This window comes from Lepidochelys olivacea (genome assembly GCF_965140295.1).
Source record: "Lepidochelys olivacea isolate rLepOli2 genome assembly, chromosome: 7".
Taxonomy (NCBI): Eukaryota; Metazoa; Chordata; order Testudines; family Cheloniidae; genus Lepidochelys; species Lepidochelys olivacea.
Window position 1 is genome coordinate 6739404 of NC_140417.1, and position 26182 is coordinate 6765585.

At 41.4% G+C, this 26182-nt stretch overlaps 1 protein-coding gene across 18 annotated transcripts in view; it reads right to left on the minus strand.

Annotated features, from left to right (window-relative positions):
- Nucleotides 1-26182, minus strand: part of MAGI1 (membrane associated guanylate kinase, WW and PDZ domain containing 1) — a 477619-nt gene that overhangs the window by 95930 nt on the left and 355507 nt on the right. For all 18 annotated transcript variants that reach the window (XM_084634942.1, XM_084634953.1, XM_084634955.1 and 15 more), the window contains 2 exons: nucleotides 20455-20574; nucleotides 2761-2967 (listed from right to left, as the gene is read on the minus strand). In XM_084634942.1, the coding sequence (XP_084491068.1) occupies nucleotides 2761-2967; nucleotides 20455-20574 (327 nt within the window). The remainder of the gene's footprint in view (nucleotides 1-2760; nucleotides 2968-20454; nucleotides 20575-26182) is intronic.

The window sequence follows — 26182 nt, forward strand, 5'->3', positions numbered from 1 at the left end:
TTTCGTCACCTAAGTAACTTTGAAAATCTGGCCCTTAGAGGAAAATCAACAGCACAGCTCCACTGAAATAACAGGAGCGAGACCAATTGACACCAACTGAGAGTCCTGCCCATAGTTTGGAAAGAAACTAGGTAATGGTGTTGATTAAGCAGAGGAGTGTGAGCCAAGGGCTTCTGAGTTCTAGTCCTGGCTCTTTCACCAACCTGCTACATAATCCTGTGCCAATCACTTCTGGCCTGATTTTCAGAGACTCTGACAGCTTGCAATGCACATGGAGCTCAACCATCTCCGAAATGAGGCAATTTACTTCTCTCTGTTTCCTGGTTGTGAAAATGAGAACAACACCGTTCACTGCTTCCATGCCTCATGGGAGCACTGTGTGGCTTAATTAATGCTTGCACAGCAGCTGAAAAGATGTGCAGCCCTATATAAATCATAAGGACGCTACTTGAAAGTTCTGGGCTACCAAGATACAGGATCAGTGTTTAAATCCTGACTAAGGGCTTGAACCAGTTCCCATTTACCTCAGTGGAATTTGGACAGAGCCATTTAGTCTCTTGCTCTGAGCCTGCCAGCACTGAGCAGCGGAGTGGTCAGCTTCCGGCAGGCGACAGCTTTCCCGCAATGCTCCTAGTCTCTGGGCCAGAGGGGCAGCACCATAGTTTCATGCAGTTTAAGGCCAGAAGGGACTGTTAGATCATGTAGTCTGACCTCCTGCAATTCACAAGTCACCAAATTTCACCCAAATACCCTCATGTTGAGCCCAGTCACTTCAGTAAAATGAAGGGATTTTAGTCCTCAGGAGACTAAACTCTTGGGTGCCATAGGCAGAGAACTGGACACCCTGCGATGCCGGTGATGGGAAGGAATTGGTAAGGTGAAATATGCCTAGGCGATCCATTCCCCGGCTGCAGAGAAAGGCAGAACAAAACCAAAATCCCTGCCAATCTCACTTGGGGCAAAATTCCTTCGTGACTCAAAATCTGGCAATCAGCTAGACCCTGAGCATGTGAGCAAGACACATCCGTCAGGCATCTCAAACAGCGGATTGTCTGTACCACCTCAGAGCACTGGTCCACCCCAACCAGTATCCCATCTCCAGCTGTGGCTGATCTTGGATGCTTTAGGTGAACCCCCGACCCAGATTGTGCATCAGAGAAAAAAAAAGTTCCTTCAAGACCCCTGCAGGCTGAAGCATGAGATCAAATTAACATCAGAGAGATCAGTGTGAGACCCGTTGACAGGCACAGGACATTTTAGAAAGTGAAACACAAGGACTTCTTAAGCAGACCAAGTTTGCTTTCACATCTCATTGACTCTCTGTGGGCCAGCCCCAGCACACTGGGGGATGTACCACAGGGAACAGAAGGAGTAAACTATACGTGCTTGAGAAGGCTTTGGTGTAGGTAAGAAATACGTGGCCAGCAATTAAAAGAAAAACAGTGGGGAGAGAGAGTGAAGAGGGAACAATTTGTTTCAAATGCATCCAACTTGCTCCACAGACCCCTGATTACAATGGGTAGAAGTGTCAGTGGTAATGAACACTTCCTTGATTTTTTGCGGCCTGGCTGAAAATCAAGCGAAAACAGCAGAGGGAAAAGTCACAGGTGGGAGTGAGGATCAACGCAGATTTAGTTTCCAACAAAATAACACATTGTTCAAAATATTTCAAGATGACAAAGAGTTTCAGATTTTCATTAAAACTTTTGCAATAGCAGCTGCTTTTAATTGTCCACAGGAAAAGGTTCAGAATATTTACATGCTCTCCAATACTACATCACATCTTTTTACAAAACGGCTTCTGCCTCTCCAAGAGCAAAATGATTAGTGTGATGCTTATAAGGATTTAAAATAATTTATTTTACTTTCCTCTAGGTGCTGTCCAATCATTTGGAACATACACTCCTGTCAAGTGGGCTCCATCTCATTTGGAATTGATGGAGTCATAGAATATCAGGGTTGGAAGGGACCTCAGGAGGTCATCTAATCTAACCCCCAGCTCAAAGCAGGACCAATAGATCTATCCTAATGCAACTGAGGGCAAAATCTGGCCCACTGAATTCAGTGGACACTATTTAAAGGAACATGAATGTACCTCAAATGACAAACGCGCCCCATCCTGTACAATAGATGTGAAATTCTCAATTATTCTACACAGCAAGAGATGTCTACTCAGAATTCCCAGCTACTTCCCATTTTAGAGGCATCTATGATTATGTAAGACTGTAAAACGAAGTGACTACAGGAGGTTCTGAAGAAAATATACAACTTCTCTCTGTGCTGTTTAATCAGACTTTAACCATCATTAACATAAGATATCAAAAAGGTAAAGAGTCAGTGAATTTTCTTAGAATTCTCTAATCTATCTTCATTTCATGTGCCCTTCACAGATAAAGTCTAAGAGTCTATGGCATAATTCTACTCTGAACTCTCAAGAAAGAAATGCTTTATATTAACCATAATGCTCCTTCATTTAGCAAATTAGCTTTGTTGAGTATAGTGATAGGTTAAGGGGGGGGAAATGGAATCATGGGCTATATAATTTTGTATGGGAAACAGATACACATCTAGGTTAATCCCTGACATTTTTAAACTATTCTGTGAGCTAGGGAAAATGTGTTAATAGAAGACAGTAGAAATACTTCTAACTCAGATTACAATGTGGTTCAATCCAGAGCTGGCAGCTTTGCAGGGCTCCTATTGGGGGAGGGGAGAATGCAATGCATCCTATAATATGGACAAGAATATTTTTTGCTTTACCTGTAAAGCTACTGTTCATTTCAGGGATGTCATCCTCATCCTCATTCTCCGTATGCACTATTCCAGCATTTTGCATATCATTATAAGACTTGGTTCGTTTTGGAGTCGACTGCTTGGAGTTGGACTGAAGGTTTTGCAAAGCATCAGTGGTAATCACTTTCCCACTGACGGGTTGGCTGGGAGGCTTGGGTGTTCCATAATAGTTACCTAGGCAATAGAAACACATTTGCATGTTCAAAAAAGTAGATTTTAGGCCGCAAGATTTTTTATTCTTCTTCTTATTCCATCAAAACCTCTTTCTCCCCGCAAAAGACAAAAATAATGGTTCTTGTTTTTCTAACTATATTTCACTTCTGGAATAGACTAGAAAGATTTCTTTCCTTTTAATTTATTCATGTTGAATTTAAAAGTAGAAGTGAGGGTTGCATTGTTTAGGTGCACTGAGCGTACAAGGACTAAAACAAAGGCAGCTGTGGTGAATAGCAAAACTTCATCTCATTACATTTGAATTTCAATTAGTGGCTTTTTATATGTATGCACCACACAATACTGTGTCAGATTTAGAGTGAACCCTGCAGAAAATAAAAAATTCATTACTGCTATCACCAGATAGGTGATGAAAAGCTGGGATGACCTGCTTTAATAGAAGAGCTCTTTTGGGTGGCTGTTGCATTTCTGAAAAAGTAATCTCTCTCTAAAGGAACACTTTGTCAAAGGAAAACACCCAGTGCCACCTGCTTTCTTTAAAGAGGAATTTCAGCTGTTGGGGTCAGTTAGAGTAGAAGTGAACTAGCCAAATCTTTAAAGCAAGACTCTTAGGGGCAAATATCACATGCAATTTGTGGGACAATTTTGATCCTTTCAGGGAAATCCCATCTTATGGCAAATTCACTAAAAGTGCAGGTTCAGTCTAGCCAGGATAGCAATCTTCACAATGAAATATTTCAGCATTTCCAATCTACTTCACTTTGCAGTAGCACTTATGAACCCCCATCATTTAGACCCCCATTGTGCTAGGTGCTGTACGAACACAGAGCAAAAAGACAGTCCCTGTCCCATAGAATGTATGATATAAGCAAATTTATGATATTCAGAATACAGTTTATATTATTTGACATTATAAGCAAACAAGTCTATATTTAAAATATCAATTATTCATACCAGTTTCAACAATTATTACATATTTTAATTTCTGCCGTTGGGCCACAGAAATTGACTTAAAATACTGTCCATTTAAATATAGCATTTTATTCCCAGGGATCCCAAAGCAGTTTCAAAAATACATTTTTACCTCTCCACCCCCAATATAAAAGTGCATGTTTATATATGCACATATATACCCTATAAACATTATTTATATCAGGCATAATTCTTTTCAAAATTCTACTCAGAAAACACACTGGTAAATTTGATTACATTATGCATTATATCTACAGCTAACTAGATTACATATAAGGAAATAATGAGAGAATGATTTGGCACAAAAGTGTCATCAGAATCCAACTCTTGCTGGTAAAACCTTTTTAGGACACCATACCATTCTATATGTACTGTATATTCTCTCCATCCTATACAGACATTCAGAGTATACAGCGTGTGTATATACATATACACACAAAATGCAGATTATTCCAGATAAATACACATGAAACCTATGTACCACACCAAACCATCATGTCCTGTATATATGTCATAAATATTACAAACACACACACACACACACACACACACCCCTGCCTATAGGAGAATGTGTTGTACATGTTTAAAATTTATAAATGAGTTACACACAGATGTAGACAAACCCGCTGTACGCACTGCTCAAATGAAGTAATCCTTAGGTTTGCAGGAGAACAGGCAGTTATTTTACAACGCCAGTTACAGCTCACTAGAGCTTAATGTGCAAATCACATACATTATGAATTTTAATTCATAAAACATAACATTCATCTGAACTGCCATTTGAGTGGTTGAATCAATCTTCTCCTTTCAAGCTTTTACTCGAGTCCATCCCTGAAGCTCTATTTCCATTGGCCTTCGGGGTGAATTAAGACAGGAATCATGCCTGAGCAGTCTGAGGGTTGTGTGCAGGAAGGAGAGTGAAAAACCAGGCTAACACCTGTGGGCCCTGTGAAGGGCATGGGGATAGACTGGGTAACAGGGAGTGAGAAAGAGTCCAGCCAGGAGAAAGGATCAAGCGAGTTCATTGAGGCGGGCCCGCGAAAGGAAAGCCAGCTTCTGTTGCTAAGCAAATCCCAGTTTGCCTTCCCGCCTTACCCTGCACAAAGATCTTACCCATCGCACTGCCGTCTTAGAGTACAAGGACTGGGATTCAAAATTCACGGTTTCTAGAAATCAGAGGGACTCCCTCCTCAGAGCATTTAGCAATGTAGAAACGCTATGACAGCAACACACAGAGCTTCATTCTCGGTAAGCTCCATTCAAGTGTCTATAAAGGATCAAGGAGTCAACTCCGTAGAGCAAAGCAATGTTCAGCAATACCTTTCTGTTTTATTCTTCATTTCGGAATCTTAAATGTACACAGATGCATAATTTATAAGGAGAAGGAAATGACTTCCTCTGGAAAGAGCCCCTAATGGGGATGTCGAATCTTACAGCAGGTGCAGTCTCTGCTAGAGAAATGATTCTTACTTTCTATATGCTGCAAGAGTATTTTATGGAGGAGGAGGAATGTGAGAGAGAAAGGAGGGGGAATATAAAAGAAGTAGGAAGAGAAGATAATCTATCCTACTCTATTTTGTACTTCTCCAGAGATTCAATATTACTTGGTTATTTCTTTTTTAAGCTCTGTGTATTTTACAAAGATACTAACAGGTGATTACAAAGATCAACGCGTATATAGAATACATGGGTAGCAATTCAGCTTGCATGTGTGGCACTGAACACAGATACTTTGTCCAGCATTTATTTCAGTGATTTTATATGTTGTTAGACCTACAAATATGTAACACACACAAAGTTTTCAACAAAGGGTATATAGGTGTGTAGTTGGAGCAGAATTTTGATAATCGTGGTAAGTATGTAACATAGATGTGCTAAGAGGTCTCCTGGGGACCTTGGTTAAAATTCCACCACCAAATTCAAGAAAAGGGTAGGATGATTTCTCCCTGACTCTGATGGGTTCACCCCCTCATCTCTTCCAGTCATGATTTAGACGAATGGTTCTCAACCTGCGGCCCATTCAGCACACAGCTGCAGCCCACGTGACATCCTCAGGGCCATACAGGTAGTATATAAATGGTTTGGATGTGGCCACAACACAGTACACATATTGAATCTATTTCCCCACGTTAAGTATCCTCACACCTTCTTGTCAACTATCTAAATGGGCCATCTTGATTATCACTACAAACATTTTTTTCTCCTGCTGATAATAGCTCATCTTAATTAAAAAAAAAAAAAGGAGTACTTGTGGCACCTTAGAGACTAACCAATTTATTAGAGCATAAGCTTTCGTGAGCTACAGCTCACTTCATCAGATGGTTAGTCTCTAAGGTGCCACAAGTCCTCCTTTTCTTTTTGCGAATACAGACTAACACGGCTGCTACTCTGAAACCTGTCATCTTAATTAACCTCTTACTCCACTTTTTCATGTTTTCTGTATCTGTGTGTGTGTATATATATATCTTCTTACTATATGTTCCATTCTATGCATCCGATGAAGTGGGCTGTAGCCCACGAAAGCTTATGCTCAAATAAATTTGTTAAGTCTCTAAGGTGCCACAAGTACTCCTGTTCTTATAACACAGAGGGAGCTGCTTATGAGGCCCACAATGGTAAATAGATTGAGAACCACTGATTTAGAGAGTGAGTTCATAAAAACATGAACAGTGGCAATCACTTTCTGAAAAATCAGGCAAAAATGCCTCAAGTTTGACAACCAAAATCACGAGGTCACTTGGTCAGTATTTTTTTAAATTATTTTTGCTTTTGGAATATATCATATTGAATCAACACTTTTTGTTCCCCGCCCCCCCAAGGGAGAATATCACCAAACTTCCCTAAAAACATCTTTAATTCCCCTCTTACTTCCAATTATCCAAACTGAACACTGTGCCCGATTACTCATCTACTCATATTTTTGTCAAGCTATACGTTTCAATGTACGTGGAGTAGAACCTCAGAGTTCCAAACACCAGATTTACGAATTGACCAGTCAACCACACACCTCATTTGGAACCGCAAGTACACCATCAGGCAGCGACGGAGTCCCCCACCCACCCACCCACCCATCAATCAAGCACAGACAGAAAAGCACTGTGTTAAACGTAAACTACTAAAAATATTAAAGGTAAAGCAGCATTTTTCTTCTTCATAGTAAAGTTTCAAAGCTGTATTAAATCTATGTTTAATTGTAACCATTTGAAAGAACAACCAGAACATCTTGTTCAGAGATACAAACATTTCAGAGTTACGAACAACCTCCATTCCCGAGGTGTTTTTAACTCTGAGGTTCTACTGTATGTGTTTCAATGTGGCAATTCATTTAGACTGTCTGTTTAACTTAAAATGGATGGTCCTTGGGGTAGGAACTGATTCTTTTTCTGTGTTTTGCCAGGGCACCCTGAAGATAAAAAACTCACCATGAATAAAAACCTCAAATTGCAGAAATGCCATACCACAGCCCGGCTCCGAGGACATCAACCGGAGACTACTAGACCCAATGGAAATGTTCTTGTGTGTCTAAAATTTGTGTTCACTGCATACAAATGAGTATATTTCTCCTCGATGCTCAGTTCATTTGGAAGGTGCTGCAACAGAGCACTGGGCCTTTGGAGCATGAATGGGCCCCAGGGCTCCTATTACAGCATCCATTATTAAAGAGCCAAAGGCTGTAACTAATGCTTACATTTGCTCCCACTCATGTACTCTACAAGAAATGGCATCTAGAGCTTCCAGACTCGTGGGTACAGAAGCAGACAGGGGAGATATGTGGTCAATGAAAGGGTTCTCTCTGGACCAAGAGGCAGAAGGGCTGAGAGGGAGACACCAGCTGATTTGGGGGGGGGGGAGCTATTTTGTGGCATCTGCCAGGTTCTCTCTTTTCGAACAAAACCAGCAACATTTGGTATAATTGTCATCTCCTGAAAGTGTGTAAACATTGAAGCTGGGCTGCCACCATTTAACTTCCAACACAAACAAGCAACAACCCAAAACAAACATTGCCTTTTGTCACGGATGGTATTTAGCAGCAGTTTGGTCTGGATTTTGACCAATGCAAAAAACCAATGTGTTAATACTGAATGTAGCTCTTTCTTATCTACTCACGGGTCTCACATTTTTAAAAAAATATTTGAATCTATGTCAAGTAGTTTCTCTGATCCTCTGAGAGTCCCCTTTTCAAAATTCTTCTGTTAATTTTTTACAGAGGTGTTTGAATAGTTTTTAAAATATCCCTCATTTCATGATCAAAATTTAAAATACTTCTGTTTGGTTTCAGAGTAGCAGCCATGTTAGTCTGTATCCGCAAAAAGAACAGGAGGACTTGTGGCACCTTAGAGACTAACCAATTTATTTGAGCATAAGCTTTCATGAGCTACAGCGCACTTCATCAGATGCATTCAGTGGAAAATACAGTGGGGAGATTTTATATACAGAGAGAACATGAAACAACAGGTGTTACCATACACACTGTAATGAAAGTGATCAGGTAAGGTGAGCTATTACCAGCAGGAGAGAAAAGAAATCTTTTGTAGTGATAATCAAGGTGAGCCATTTCCAGCAGTTGACAAGAACATGTGAGGAACAATAGGCGAGGGGGAGGAATAAACATGGGGAAATAGTTTTAGTTTGTGCAATGACACATCCACACACAGTCTTCATTCAAGCCTAGACTTAATTGTGTCCAGAGGAGTGGGAATTCTCCCCCCCCCCCGCCCCACTACTCCTGTTCTTTCTGTTTGGTTTGCTGTTCTTTGGGTGGAAAGTCACATTATTTCCTATTAATGAGTATTTGGACAACCATAAGGAAGTCAGGAAAATGTTTGCCAGTCTTGAAAGCCTCCAAAAGCTTAGTACAAATGATCATCCATTCAGAAATTTCTACTGGAATTTTGAGTATTTGCAATTTGTTGTTTTTTCAACTTCTCTATCAATTATTTCAATCAACCAATCAGGAAGAGGCAAACCACCCTCTGTGTCTTAGCAACCCAGCCAGCACAATGAATAACAAACAGAGAACAGTCAAAGCAAAGAGTTTATGAACCACCCTTAAATTGGAAATTATTTGTTTCCAGTATCCTGCTAATAATCATAAAGAACATATACATGAAAAGGCAACTTAACATTTGTTTGTGAGAAATTTATGAAACAAAAGGGGCTAAATTCATAACAAATATAATTTGTACTGAATAGTCCACTCAGCTCTCATTATTAACATCATCTTACCCTTACAGCACACAACACCCATTATCACAGAGGATCCTAAAGCATTTTACAAGCGACATACAGTAGTTATGACCTGACTTTCAGAGGTGCTGAGCTCCTACAGAAGTCAATAGGAGATCTGGAGTGCCCACAGCACCTCTGAAAATTATGTCTGCAGTTCTGAATTCACTGACTCCTATAGCGAAGCATAATTTTGGAATGATAAATGAAAAGCCCTCTCTTTGCACCGAGGAGCTAACACTTACAGAGGACGCATACTATCTTCAAAGCTCCAATACTGTGCTTTGACAATGTTTCCACTAATGGCTTACATCTTAAAAAGTAGTCTCTATTGCATACTATATTAATGCAAAATGGCATTCTGGGGAAGAAATGTAGATAAATACGAAAATTAAGCAAGGTCTTGACATGCAGAATCAAAATGTAATTATTAATGTAATTGTTTTTTGAGCCGTGCCTCTTTTGTCTGCTCTCCAGAAGAGCCAAAATGATTGAACTTTAATTTTACTAAAAGTGCCTCTGTTCATCTAATCCAATCAGAGTGCTGGTGTCTGATTAGCACAAGACTAATTGATTCCTGGAAGTGGAGACAGGGTTACAGTGTTTTAGCTGTTTACTTCCCAGACTGAATTTGGCTACCAGTTTCTACATTTAGATGTCAGATCTGGCTGCTGTCTGCCGGAATCACCTAACTGCAACCCACATTGATTAGCAATTGCCTCGAGGAAACTCAGAGTATCCAGGCAACCAAGAGGAGGCCAGGGATCTAGCATCTGGAAGGGGAGGCAAAGCACAGCATAGTTTTGCAGTCGGCAATAAAAGAGAGCACTGAGAAATTAAATTACAACATATGTAAATCAAGTCTCCTTTATATTTCTGATTCTCTTGAGGTGGTTCAAAAGGGGCTAGCTGACACTCAGTCTGGATGTTTTTGTTGGGAATTAGCCAAAATGTTACAATAGGCATATTTTAATTTACGGTTTAAATTCTTGGGTAACAACCAAGAATCTTGCCTTATGATCTCATTGGCCAAATAGGCTGAGATTTTCATTTGGGCTTAAAGAATACGGGGATATGGACACTGAACTCCCCTAGGCCCCATGAAAACCCTAGACATAACAAATAACTTCAAAATTGTTTTCTCTCAAGTGGATGTATCAAAATCACCACCATTAAGGTGACCAGCAGCTAACAGAAAATCATTGGCTATCACCCCAACCACACAGCTATTGTTCAATCTATATACAGCTGCATGCAAACAGATTGAATGCACACAACAGTCTATCTTATAATAAATTAAACAAAGATATTCACCGAGCTAAGGCAACTACGATATCCTCCACTTCCCCAGTTATGCTTTAGCATTGCAACACAGTTTGTGGGGGGTGGGGAAGGGGGGGTGTGTGGAATTTGATCTTAACAGGCTAGCAGGGATATCTTGGTACCACAGGCTCTGGTTGACTCTGTGAACTCAAGACTCTTTCCTGCAGTCAGGCAGGAACCATTAATGTTAACATAACACTGGGGTATCTGTTGTACACACAGAGTCTGGTATGTATATACAAACACAGGTGCATACATATAGGAATATATAAATACACACCCAAAAGGGCTGTGAAGTAGTTAAGATTGCTTTACACACCATATGCTAAATCTAACGTGAACCCACAAAAAGCAAGGAACAGAAAAGTAAAGACAATTAACCGTGCATATGTTCTACTACTCCCACCACAAACTTCCCTTAGCATTACAGTGACCATACACCACAGACTATTCAGCTCAGCCTTACTGCTGAGCCTTTTCGCACATACCCCTGTATGAAATGAGCATTTCCCCAACATTGTCATGCATGTTTGGTGCTCTACGTGGTTATGTTGGATGAGGGTAGTTTGGAGGAGGATTGTGAGTGCAAGGCGGCGCCGAGGGGGATAGAAGGCTGGTGTCCTAGGAGGCCAGAGTGCAGGTTACAGAGTACATGGGCTGTAGTATGTGGTAATTGCAGTGGAAAGAGGTAAGGAGCATGCTCGTGGATGGAAGTGTAGCAGGTACGCATTGTTAGGTGGCTTACCCTTTCACTGCCTTGCCCCTGGGGCTAAGTTCAGGTATGTTGTGTGCATAACAACCCTAACGGCTTCATAACAAAGATTTTTGTGTATTATTTCATACAGGTTTTTTTGAATGCTTCAGTTTAAGGTGGGAGTTGGATGAGGTGGAGGTAGGGGCCAGACCTCTGAAACACAGAAGTACAGCTGCAGCAGAAAATATTTCATCTGTTAGTAGCCGCATGTGAGCCCTTTCTTGCTGCAGGATAAAATGTGACAGAAAGCATAGCTCACAAATGAAAATATTTCATGTGTGCTCAGCGCCCGTCAACAAGGCTTGTGTGTGTCCAGTTCCTATCATCAATTGCTCCTGTATGTGTCCAACCTCCATTGATCAGGCTTGTGTGCATAGCACATACTGTGTCCATAACAGCCAAAAATAACCCTAAATCTTACATTCAAGTGCACCCCTCAAAAAAAGACACTCCCCACCCCATCCTTTGTGCTAGAAGTCCTCAGGATCAACTTCTCTACCAAATTTTGTGTCGACAGGCAATGATTTTAAGAGATATCTGTCCACAATGAAGAGGAGTGCTACTGAGGAAAAAGTTTGGCCAGAGCCAAAGTCGTCCTATTAAAAATGTATGAATCAGTCAAAAAATCCATAGAAAATTTAAAGGGCATGAAAATTACCCTTCTATGAAATTTCACACCAATTGTCTACCTATATTTTGAGAAAAATAGGAATTGATGTCCATTTTAGAATGCAACTGACTAACACTGTCTCTCTCACACACCCTTTTTACCAGAGAAAAGAAAAGAAAACCATGAAGTCGGGGCGGGGGGGGGGGGGGGGAAATCTTTCCACAATATATAGATATTAATAAGTGGATCTTTGACATGATACACTGTAGTGGCTCTAAAGGAATCATTATGATTTATTGAGTCAATCTGTAGTACAGAGACGTTAATAAGCGGATCTTATCTTATTAAGCGGAACGTGTTTGTTCCGCTACGTGTGCATCTACAGCATCTGCCACCCCCCAGTCTTCTGATCTTTCTCTTCATGTTTTCATACCATAGCCACAGCACTCACTCAGGGCTGTACAAAGTTGGCAAGACCCATAGAATGCAAATCAACAAAGAAACTAGAACAATGAAAAGCAGCCGTTCTATAGAAACGGATGGAGGAGGAGGGCCAGTGGACAGAAATATGAGCAGAACAAACACATCAGAAATATTCGGCAAAAAGGAAGTTTCTTGGAATTCAAGTGCTGGTTTCTGAACGCATCCTGGGACTTTTGCTGCTATTCGAGCTGGACCGTTAAGGTAGCTGATTACGATCATTAAGTACTTGTAATCAGGGTCCCTGTCTACAGTAGCCAGTTTGATATTATAGATGCTAATAAGTCACCCATTACTTTTTAAGTGATGAAACTAATGCAGATTACTTATTACTTTTCTTGGCACTCACACAAAGCCTGTCCCAAGAATGAAAGATGATGCCTTGACAATAATGCTCTATAATTTAACAACCCTTCACATATTACACATTACAGCACTTTTTCATCTGAGGATCACTAAGTGCTTTACAAGCACTCATTAATGAAGCTTCATAACACCAGAATGACACTCAGCAGTCACCATTCGACATTTGCAAACAGTACTCAAAAATCACAGCAACCGTATTTCATCACCCTGTGTGTTTGTACAGCACCTACTTCAAATGGGGTGCGGACCCGAAGTCTGCCTTTGGTCAAAGGAATGATGATAATCATTATAATCTGAGATACCAGAGATTTACCTCTGTATTTGTCACAGAAAATAACTGTAGACACATTGCGGTATCGGTTGAGTTTGTAATGGTGATTACGATAGGTGTTACTATTCTCTTCTCCAGATCAGTAAACCGAGGCACAGAGCAGTTATCTGACTTACTCAAATCCACATAACAAGCCAGGGGAATAAGCAGTGACTCAATATCCTGTTCTAACCACTGAACAAGATTCCCACATGATACTCATGGCACCTGGGAGAGCCATGATCTCTTCCTGCTGCAACTCATATGCAAAAGCAATGAGTAACCCATAGCATTACTTCCATGGCATTAGTAGGAACTCTACAAACTGAATGCAGGGCAGGGCAGGATCAGTCAAAAGCCTGCGACTGCAATCATCACTGTGTTCTATTTGCCACAGGGGCTCAGATAAGGCATGCTCTAAATGGACTTTTCCTTTCTGAGGGGTGGGCCATGCTAAACGTATCCCCATGGGGTGATGGCATTACGTTTGACCACCATTCCACCTATGGCACACGCCATAGAATCTCCCAGTATCAAAGCAGTGCCACCAACTCTCACCATTTTAAAGCGCGTCTGATGGTATTGGATGTTTTACTTACCATCCCCCCACTTCCCCGAGCCATTTGGAAGTAACTGCCATACCCACTCTGCCTTCAAAGAGGAAACTATTTGCAGGACACAACCACAAGCTATATTGGTCCTAACTCAGGAGCTAGGCTACATATTCTTGAGTGCTATCTACTGACAATTATCTATTGACTATTTACATATATACCAACAGAACACTCTCATAACAGGTTGCATCCATTGCCCTGCACTCTAGGAAATTCAATCAGCAACAGTTTTCAATCAAAGTTTTGGAGCACCTGATACAATGTTTCCCAATCCAATCTCCCAGCCTTTTGTGGCTCCAATTTCAATTCTTTTCTCTTTTTAAAGCAGAATCCACAGTATCCACGATGGAGTCAATATCCTGTGTGTTCCCCTTCCTCTGATCACTCCCATGGACTGTTTTATAATCCTGCTTTCCCGCCACCCTTTCCCTCAATAAGCTAAGTGCAAGAGAGCTTTTAAAATGTCAATTTTCACAGGGTTTCACTGCTTCTTTTGGCCTTGCCCTCACTGTCTACTTTCCAAGTGCTACTTAGCAAAGGGGAGTGAGGGTGGCAGTGGTTTCTCATCAATTTCTGAAATAAAGACCCTTGAGATATAGCAGGGCGGAGGCATAATGTGCATGTAAAAGTAAAATTGGGATTTGCAGTGGTATCCAGCAATAAACACATCAGTATGTGCCTTGATAAACCCTCAAAAGGCAAACTCACTTTCTAATGTCAAAACACTCTCTATATTTCCTAGACTGTACTTTGATTCAACTACCAGAGAAACTACCAAAACATAACCTGGAAATGCATAACACAAGTAGACACAGCATTTTTACTAATTTAGAATGTTTCTACCTTTGTGTGTTTCTTCAAAAAGTCCTGTAAACCCTGCCTGGAGTGGAGTGTTAGTAGGGGGTTGGACTAGATGACATCCTGAGGTCCCTTCCAACCCTGATATTCTATGATTCTAATCAAACCCAACAAACTCACGGAAGTAACATGCTAATTGAACGTCAATCACACAGTTCTTCATTGCATACCATTCCCCCTTCCATTATGTTTAGGTTGTCTAATTAGATTATAAACTCCCCAGGGCAGGAGCTCAGTCTCTTTTTCCTGTCTGAAAACTATCTAGAGCAATGCATTCTTATTATTGTAAGACAACGAAGAGCATCAAGGTGATAGCTATGTTGGTCTCCAGTAGACATATGTGAGACTCTCACTTTGTTGAGTTCTACCTTCTTCTTTCGTATGGCTTGTGTAGAGCAGCAAGTACAATTTCATCTGAAGTTGATTGAGCCAAATGGCTACATCGGGAGTAGCAGAAATTATTGCAGTTGAGTTCTATGAACCCTGTTTACAGTACAACATTAGTGGCAGTTTCAGGAGAATTCTAACCTCCACACTGATAATATATACAAATCGGGACTGGGGCAGGTAAAGAGGAGTAAAGAAAGAATAAAGTTGGCTTAGAATGAAAAGCTGGACGAATAACCCAGGTATCAGAAGGGTTTAACTTTGTCTTCTCTATTTCTTTTAACAGACTCTGTTACGATCACAATGTTGACTTTTAATTACATCACTGACTGGATCATAATCAAGATCAACACCGGTCAAACCTAATGTAAGGTATGTTTAACAACAACAACCACCACCACCCCTTAAACAAATCTCCCAAAGCTGGAAAAGTCATTCCCTGGACTGCATGTTACATGTTACAATGCATGTTACAATGAAATTGTATGTATCAAGATCCACACATATACATCTCTACTATCATAATTATTTCTTTATTCTCATGGATTTTCCTTTGGAGAGTACAATGGATTTCCACGTGTGCCAAGCACCAGAAAATCCAGTTGACACCAATGGGAGATGAGGCTGTTCAAACTCCTGAAAATGAGAAGCCAAAATTTCACTTGCCTCTACTATACCCACCAATATTAAATTTCCCTGTATCATCAGAAAATGATTAAATCAAGAGCAATATTCTTTCGAACTGGAAAAAAATCTGAAATATAAATAATTATGTTTAATCAGTTTCATAAACATGTGTACTGTGAAATGGCCTTATTTAAGCTGCCCCAGCTGAACACACCATGAACTGAAAACTAATTTCCAGACCGTCCCAAGAGCCAGCTTAGAGACAGATACTCATTTTCCCTTTCAAAGGGGAAAGGTCAAAAGAGGACTGGGATGTGATAGGGATGCAGTTCAGCTGATCTATTTTGAGCATCATGACAAGGAAAACTAATTGAGTATTATAGATAGACACAGGAAAAGAAAAAAACGCTCATTTCAGGGTAGTTTTGCTATTGGAACATTAGCAGTGATGCTAATCAACTTATAGCAGCGGAAGAGCGAAGCCAAACTATAAAATTAGTAACGTCATGCAATGCTAAACCCATAAAGATTTGACACTGCAATCATTCCGCCCGGTGCAGCTGTAGGTGAGGATTCAAGTGCAATGTTTAAAGTTGACGCTACAAAGGAGTATAAAAAGATTGGGTTTTAAAAAAATTCAGGACTTTATTATACATCATAAAGAAGCAAAAAAGATGCAAAAAACCCCGCATTGCGGGCCATCTTTAAGCAGATAATTAGCTGTACTTTGGATTTCTTTTGCACATATTTTGTATTAGTTCCTTAAGGGCTGCAAAATAAGCATGTCTTCACCCACTTCTCTACTTATATCAGGATCCATTTGGTAGTGTTGATCCGCCCAGCAGATGGCAATGTAGCTTGAGCGTGGTTTTATCTCCTTGTTTTTCTTGCTTTAGTTTCTTTGATGACGCATCACCTTCATCAGTGTTGTAAGGTGATGAAGCACTGCTCTATAAATAATGGCATGCATCTCATTTATCCCAAGGCCCCTTTGCACGGCTCTGTAAGTGTAAAGGGGCACTACAGAAAGTATAAATATAACTCGTGCCCCCTTCAAGGCCCTGTTATGTGGTCAGAGTGGTGCAAAGGCACGGCAGCGTACATGAGGATCAGGCCCAGTGTTTAGAACACTAACTTATGGCCGGAAAACGGAAGTTATTTACACACAGTTCTTAGGTCATCATGCCAAAACAATGGCTCTCACTTTTTATTTGTGAATTTCTCTAGGATTGAATCATGCTTATATTGTAGACAGCACATACACAAGGAGAATCTGGAAGGCTTTCCCTCTCACTGCTATTGTCTCGTAAAAGTTAAGTCCCAGGACTCTGGGAGTGAAAGTCAGTACAGGATCAGGGGAACCACACAACTTCCCCTACTATGTCCCATTGTAGAAAATCACCCTCAGGAGCATAATCAGGTATGTTCCTGATGGAGAACTTGATGGGAGAGCCACACATAAATGGAGATGAGAGGGGAAGGAAACTGACAAACAAGGGTTTGGTAAGGTGCATCGGTGGCTTTATGACAGCACATATAAGAGTGGGACAGAACTCTGGGTGGACCAATACTCTGGAAATAATACTCTCAAACTCCAGGGGATTGGGAGCACCTCAAATCACTCTTTAGCAGCTTTTTTGTCTAGTCAAAGGACCTGGAGAGAGGGTGACGTCTCCTTGGGGAAGGAAAATAAAATCAATTCCAGAAAACCACCCTGAAAAGGAACAAGTCTTTAAATGGACAGGGGCAGAGAGTGAAACAAACAGGGGCTGGATGATGAAGGATGCACAAGTGTGAGGAAAAGAGAAAAAGGGAGACAGCAGGAGGAAGAGAAATGAACGAAAAGGAGGAACGAGGCTAGAGGACGTTAGGAAAATGAGGCAGTGGTGTGTAAACTTTTCTGGTCATCTTCCATTAGTATTTCATTTTCTCATATGGTTTCATTTTCAGCGTGTTCTCCTGGCTACCAATGTGGGCGATTTCAACAGCCACTATACTATACACTATACTGGGGTTACTCAGAACCAGACGGCAAATGACTGGTGGAGTGGGCATTAAACAATGACCTTATTTTCATCCATGACCCAGAACAACAGGGTACATTTCACTCGGCTAGATGGTCATGTGATTACTCACCTGACCTATGCTGGGTGACATTACTAGACAGTCACCCCAACCAGCATTGTGGGTGCTCCTGCACAACTTTCCAGAGAGTCAACATAGACCATCATGTGTCCATGTCAGCCTTTGGCTGCCCATTGTTAGAAGCTTAAAGAAAAGACGAACTTTCAGGAAACCTAACTGGGAGAAGTTCAGTGAAACTCTAGAATGAAGTATTGTTACCATCCCCTGGCATTCCATCCTAATCAACAAAGCCTACAACCTTTTCTGTGGAGCCATCTTCAAGGCTGTGTGTGTCCATTCTGTGAGGCTATAGCCCTGTCTAGATTCCTTGTTTAGATACTAAATGTTCCAAACTATTGAAGTGGTATGAACAGTCTGGAGAGCCAGATATTGCTGACCACTTAATAGAGTCCTTAGCTGCTACGAGACAAGCAAGATGGGAGGAAACAACAGGGAATATGAATTTCACCCATTCCCGCCAGAAATCCTGGAACCTTCTGTGTTGACTTGGCACAGCACAACCCCCACCAGTGCTGCCCTGTCCTCCTGTCACCCCAAACCAAGTGGTTAGCCACTTGCTTCAGACTGCAAAAGTTCCCCTGAATAAGCTCGTAAAATGGCAGAGTCACGATGAATGGCGGCAATTTAGATGATGTAATCCACTTCATCAGGATATAGGAACATTCACAAGCACTGAACCAGACACTGCACTTCGCAACATCAAACCCGGAATGGTGACAGGATACAACAATATTTCACCAGAGTTCCTGAAACACCTTGGAACCAATGCCTGTCAATGGCTATCCAAATTCCTGATACGGGTTATTAATGAGGGTAACCTGCCAAGGATCTGGAGGATGTCAAAAGTGATCACCCTTCTAAAACGTGGAAAGGTCCCACACAATGTTGCAAGCTACCAACCAATCTCTCTGCTATCTATCTTCTTCAAAGTCTGGAGCAGCTTATCCTGCAGTATATATCTCCAGAGGTGGAGACAGCTCTCAGTGTTGACCAAGCTGGCTTCCAGAATAGTCAAAGCACATGAGATCAAGTCCTAGCCCTTGTTACATATATAGAAAACAGGCTGCAACAAAACTTGAAGACAGGAGCTGTTTTCTTGGACCTGACAGCAGCCTACGATACAATATGGCACACTGGTCTTCTGGTAAAATTGTCAAGAACTCCCTTAGCATGGTTTGAATGTCTACCTGTGAACTTCTACTTTGTGATAGGCATGTTCAGGTATATATGGGAAATTGTCTTCTCGATGCATTTGTTCAATCAAGCGGCTTACTCCAAAGCTCCATGCTTCTGCTCACCCTGTTCAATCTGTACACAAATGACCTGTAACTGACTCAGTCATGAACCTATGCGGATGATGTCTGCTGCAGTGCCCCGTTGTGCTCTTTCACCAAATTGGAGAACATCTTGAACACCGACCCGGCCAAGATGGCAGCCTACTGTAGCAGTCTGCACCTCCAACCAAGTGTGACTAAGACAGTTTTAAGCGTCTTCCAACTCCAAAGTGCAAGTGTCTTCCTCAATGGAAAATGACAAACACGAGGCAAAACCGGTCTACCTTGGGGTCACAATGGACCTCTTTTTGACTTTCCACAACTATCTAGAAAAGACTGTTGCCAAAGTCAGGACCAGAAATAATCTAATCAGCAAATGAGCCAGCTCAACATGGGGTGTAGGCACAGACACTTCGTACTCTGGCTCTGGCACTGTGCTATTCCTCAGAGAAATCCTGTGCCCGTGTGTGGTGTCATTTGCCTGACGCTAAATTGGCTGACATCAAACTGAACTCAACTAGGAATATCATCACAGGCACCCTGCGCCCCACTCCTATCCCATGGCTACCAGTTCTGAGCAACATAGTTTCCCCTCGGCCCCGCCACATTCATTGCAAAGAGCGTGCTGCCAGACTGATGGAAAAGCTATGTGCCAGTTCAGGTCCCTGACTATTCACAGACATTTTCTGTCACCCCAGAGCACAGCCTATGTCAAGGCATCCATTGTGGTCTCAACTGCCAGATTGGAATCAGTCAGCAGCAACCCTATGGCGTGCTGAGTGGTCAGATAAAAACATCTGGACTGGTTTCCTTGTCACTGATCTGACAGCTCGATTGCCAGGATTTGCCCTGCTGAACAGATTCCAAACTGGCCAAGGAATATGTGCAGCCAACCTCTACACACGGGGTCTGCACAACGACCCACTTTGTCACTGTGGCCTTCGTCAATCAATGGTGCATGTTGTTGACCAGTGTCAAGCGACTAGATTTCATGGTGGCCTTCGTGATGAAAATGCTATTGGGTGGCTCGGCAAGCACTTCAAACGCTACAAGAGGATGGCTACCAATGTAATTTTGTATGGTAGGTAACTGGACTACCAGCTGGAAGAAAAACTTAATACCACAGTGACGTAGGAATTCTCTATATTTCAAAGTAAGTGTATGAGGGTTGGTCACTAATGCAAAGAAAATGGACTGTGTCTTCGCTAGGATAAAAGGTGTGTGAACGCAAGTTAACCAACTGGAGACAAAATCCTAGCACAGTGTGTAGTTTTCACACAATTTACCAGGTCAAGTTAAAAATTAGGCTTCCCCCATAGCCTAACTTGACTTGCTAATTTGTGTGAAAACTGTGTACTGCCTTGTCTTCACTGGGATTTTATCTTGAGTTAGCTAACTAGAGTTAAGAACAGACTATCTTTTCCTTAGTGAAGACAAAGCCTAAAAAGCTGATAAAGTCACCGGCCTAAACATCTTTATAGCAACTATGTAAGTGTCTCCTTCATCTTATGTTACTGAACCAGTTCCCCACTATGCCATACCTTCATATGTTCCTACTTCAAGAAGAGTTCCACGCTGCTCAAGGTCCAGAAACTCCTGCACAGTCAGAAAGTTATAGTCCACACCAGGCACTTCTCCTTCTCGCGGAGGACGGGTTGTGCCTAAATGGAGAAAACTACAAGTTAGTGCAACATCAATATTATCAGGAATTAAATGGGACATTCAAACATCTTCCAGGGAAATAACAGTATCAGGAAATTAATTCTCCCATGTGAGCTATGTGGAAAGAAACCTTGAGAGTCAGTGAGCGCGAATTCTAGAATTTACAGCCCAACATAAATACTGAATAGGTGCAGTAATTCTGTCCTTTGCAGACATGTATAACCAATTGTTTTACCCTCCTGTATTCGCTGGGCTATGCCAAATGATCTCTTGTGGTGTATGCAGAAAAGACATCTGCCAGAATTTGGTGTTGGGAGCATACCAACAACTGTGCCTGCTGCTAGTTTAACACCTTATTTTACTGACTGTCCTTTGAGTTGCCAGCAAGAAAATTCCTTATGCTACATAAAGTATGTTTCTAGATAAGGAGGCTTCTTTGCAGCTTCTATTTATATGTCTCCAATGCATCAAAACTCTCTCCTTTCACATCTCAGCTCAAAATATCTTTTCTCCCTTGCACGTACCTGTTAATTTCTCCCTACTTTTGCTATTACTTTTTACTTAGCACTAGAAAGTGTTGTGGGGCACAGCTGTTACACAAATATGTTAAATCTCAATCTCTCTCTCTCTCACACACACAGACACACACATACTTCTGGTACAGTAGGTTCACCTAAAAACTTCACTGCAGTTCAAGAAATATTACTGAGTATCCCTTATTTTAAGTACAGAGAATTATCTCAAACTTGTATCATCTCTAAAAACTAGAATGATTTTTTTAAATTGAATCCACAATTTGTTCTAGTAACGGAAAGATTACAAGTTTAAACATTCAAAAAATGTTTGAAAATACATGTGTGTGTTAAGGTTCTCTGGGTAAACAGCTCCTTGCCCCTTCTGCACCATCTCTGCATCACAAAGGCTATGTATAACATAAGCATGAATATATTGAATCAGAAACAGGAATACAGCACCCAACCATTTGTGTGCCTGTCCATGACTGAATGAGTTGGCTAAAGTTCAGTTCACACAAAATGGCAGTGATGGTAGTTGACAGGGAGCGGTATTGCTTTCTCTGTCAAGGGGCATATCCATAATTTGCCATTGAGGCTCATAGTTGGAGTTGGCAAAAACCACACACACACACACACACCCCGAACCTGGAAATAATTCAATGGAAAATGGAGACAAATTTTCCTGTTTTTCTACCTCATAACCTTGTGGTTCTCTAGGATTCCTGGCTGCTCCTGGAGTTCCAGATAATGGTGCTAGCCAGATAAGCCCTTATCACTTATATTAGATATAGAATAATATAACCCTTCCTCGCTGAACTGGATCTCCCCACATTCATGTTGATGTGACCTCCAGATTAGATTACTGTAGTAACTCCTTGAAGACCCTATCTGTGACCGGTATCTCAGAAGCTTCACCTAGTGTAGAACGCGGTGGCCCATGACTTCACAATTGTCACCTACTGATCCCCCGGAGACTACTCCAGCTCCCAATTTGCTTCTGGATGCAATTCAAGGTATTGACTTCAATCTACAATAAAAATCTGTATGATTTGGGGTCTGGCTACTATTTCTGAGGCTGCCTGTTTCTCAATGCACCATCCCAGAGACAGAGCAACTGGAACATAGCCCTTTGGTATGAATATGAGAAGACTGGAAACAGGGCTTCCTCACTGATGCATCATCTGTTCTGTTCTCCCCATCAGCTTAAGTTCAGCGAGTGTGGTGTAAGATGAGTCTTTTCACAACTTTTCATTGTGGTGGCATATTCCATTGTGTTTTAGATCACAGGGCACAGTTCATTTAATTGATACTGATTGGTTTTATGTTCAATAAATTGGTTAGTCTCTAAGGTGCCACAAGTACTCCTTTTCTTTTTGCGAATACAGACTAACACGGCTGTTACTCTGAAACCTATTTTCTTTAAGTGACTCCTGAGGCCACAGGATGCGCACATTCTGTCAGTCTAACAATAAATATGACGACACATTCACAGATATTAAAACACATTCCACCTCAGAAGAAAGTGTAGTGTAAGATGCTTGGAGGGGTGTGGACATTTTTGGCCACAATCAATCTGCTGGTTCAGGAAGAACCTGAAAGCAGCAGAAAGCCGTAGCACCAAGCATGACTGCTCATTATTGGAGCACTCTTCCTTCCCACAGGCAGAATCTCCCCAGCCCAGGCATCTGCCTCAGCCCTCCATGAAAAGCCTGAATTTCATGACTGAATATGGAAAGAGGTGGGGGATCTTGGGAATTTACAGGGGAGACTGAAGCCCATAGAAGCTGTTCGGGCATAATGTTCCTGTCCCACCGACAGCTTGGCAGGTGTTTTCTCGAGTGCCAGGGAAGGGGGAAAGTTGGTTTAGAAATTCATTTGAAATATGGTTCAAGAGGTCACTCCTGAGAAAGCACGGTGGAAAGAGGATGGGAAGCAATGTTGACTTTACATCACCTTTGCACTCCTTGTATTCTTGGGCTGTCTGGGCCACTCTTGCTGATGCTCTAGCTGCAACGACCCCCTCCTTACAGACCATCCGCCAGCTAAGAATAGCCAGAACATAGCATGCGCCAGCCATACCCTACTTCCCCCCCCGGCACACCTGAAGTAGGGGCTATGACAGACAGTAGGGGAGACGGATGGCACAGACCTAAACTGGAAACCAACTTACACACTGGGTATTTCTAATGACCTGTTTCCGTCACCTTTTACTTTACTTTGCTGGAGCAGTGTAAAGGGGCTAAAATGTAACTGAGAATTAGACCCTATGTCTTTCCTCATCCAGTGTAAACGTCAAATGTCACCCGGGGCCATTGCACACTCATGAATACAACGCATAGGACATGATTTATCGTGTAACTTACATATTAAACACAAACAGACAGATAAGAAGGGGAATAAATTATTTAATAAAATGAAGATCAGGGAACTTCAGGATTCATTTCAAACCTTCCCATAATTTCTTTATTCCTACCTTCCTGCAGAGACTATTTATTAACCATTTTCTTTCCCTTCTTCTGTTTTTTATAATGGCAAAACTGCAGCTAGTGGTTTACTGTACTGGCTGGCTTTTTCACATGACAATTATATCTTTGCCATAATTCCTCTGAGCCATTTGGATGGATCTGTGTGTTTCATTTCAGTGTTCTTAATTTCCTGAAAATGTTCAAGTCAAAAAAAAAAAAAATCGCAGGTGGGCTTGTTATCAGCAGGACTGTCTGTGACTCACCCTGAATGCATTAGAAATGCTGAGCCGTAGCGTAAAAAGGAAAACATTACATCAGCTAGATAACATTTGTCACCTCGCATCAGTCTCCAATAACGAACGTAAGGAAATAAAACAACACGTTAGGGTGTCCTATCTGGGGGAAGGTTTAAAAAAAAACAACCAACAACTTTCCATGTTATTGTCTAGCACAAAGATTGTTCTCAGATGCTTGTGCTGCTATCCATCCTGCCTTGAATCTGAGCAAGTGTTACTGACTGTGATTCAGGAAGAAAGAGGGAAGGGAAACCCCGCCTCCTCCTTTCTTGTAGCAGAATGATAGGCTTGCCGGCTGGACACACGCCTGGCAGATGGCATTTCAAAGAGTTTTCATGAACCATCTGGGATGTGTACAATGATTACAAACCACACTTACAACAAAGCCAGAAGGGTTTCTTCTCAACAGGAAAAAAAGAAAAAAAAAAAAAAGCCAAGCAAATTCTATTCCCTATCTCAGGAAGGGCACGCTAAAAATAACCAGTGTCTTCCATTCCGAGATCGGATATGGCCTACACACAAATGCATGACTAATTTGTAGCATGTATGTTAGAGATCACCCCCAACACCTTCCCAGTCAGGAACCTGTCACCGTAATGTTCTGCTGATGAATCTGAAATAGTAATTAGGTCCTTTGTTATTAATGGGATTTAATTATGTGCACAGCACAGGACCTTTCTTTAAATTCCATTTCATCATCTTTAGAGTACGATGGTCTTTGCTGAGAAAAGACTCGGAGGATCATGGTCCACTTCATCAGAGCAGAGCAGCACTAATGGCAAATTAGAACATGGCTAATGGCAGAACTAATTAAACACACGAAGCTTTGTCGGCTACCCTGGCCGGAGAGAGATGTTCAGGAGCCAATCATATTTAAATATGTTAACCTGGCTGCCATATTTGCACTGAAATATTTAGCAGCATCAAATGTTACTGCCATTAGATAGTAATTTAGCTAATTAATTTGTGCTATGCCCTGCTGTGAGACTCGCTCAGAATTGCTAATGCTGCAACAAGAAGGCACCGAAGGAAAGGCTGGGTGGTTATGGACTCCTCGTGTGCATTTTATGGTTCATGAATTTTTACGATGTTTGGCAAAAGTGCTCCCTGTTGTATGAAGATAGCTAGTGACCTTACATTCACAATCTAACCACTTGTACCTTTTCTCCTGCAGCCATAAAAAGAGACTGCATCAGCACTGCAATTTGCACCATCAGCTTCTCATAAGAAGGGGTACTGAAAACGGATACTAGAACATGAATCTGCCTACCATGGTTCTGAATTCAGTAATAGAACAGTGTCCACTTTAAAGACAAAGTGATATCGCCATTATATTGCCTATCAAACAACTGTGCTGACAATGATCCAACATAGACCTAAAGGATAGCCTGGCCAAATTGTTAATAAGAGATTCAGAGGCTGTTTATCTCCTTATCATTCTATCATAGCCTCATGTTAAGTTGTTAAAAGCCTTTGACACCCTGCTGCTAAATTAATCAGAATCTTACTTATTGTAATCTAAGCATAAGACTTCAAGGAGCCCATAGTCAGTCACCTCAATTACCATCTTGTTAGAAGAAAACAATTCTCTAGCATTGTAATGCAATTATTGCACCTAATCGGTCAACAGCAAATCATTTAGAGGTTGATTTTCAAAGGTGCTGAACACCCTCACCTCCCATTGACAGCTGTAATTTTCGTAATCTCCTCACCTACTCCTGTTGGTTGCTGTTTAGAATCCAACAGAGCACAGGGACACACACTAGTGTTTCTTAAAACTATATAATTTGCAGGAAAGTATCTTTATACTCACTGCCTTCTAAGAAGAGGCTGCGCTCAGGCTTCATTTAAAACCACAGAGCTGACACCTAATTAGAGACTTGCATACTCAGACTGGATATTAAGTTTCACAACACAGTTGCTGTACATTTTTCCTCCATAGTTATACAAAGGGTGTTTGCACCTTGTCAAACAAACAGTCTGTAGCAAAAATTATGATGCAAGATGCATGAACAGTAGCATCAGATTGAAAAGACAAAAAAGCTAAGTTTTATGGTTGGAGTTTTATGAGATATCTTTCGGAGTCTGCTTAGAAGCAGCGTCATCATTCTAGTGTGTGTTCTGGAGGCATCCCAGAAGGTTTTCTGGCATTTGGAGAAGGAGGTGGCCCCTGGGAATATTTTCAACAATCAGGGGAAAATAATGTTGTTTAAAGGTCACCCTCTTCTCTCAGGTCATTAGATAATTTGGGAAGTCTATTTTGTCTCTTTTGCATCTGTCATTTAAGTCACCAGATAAACGAAGGGCAGGGCAAGCTCTGCAGGCCTGCTG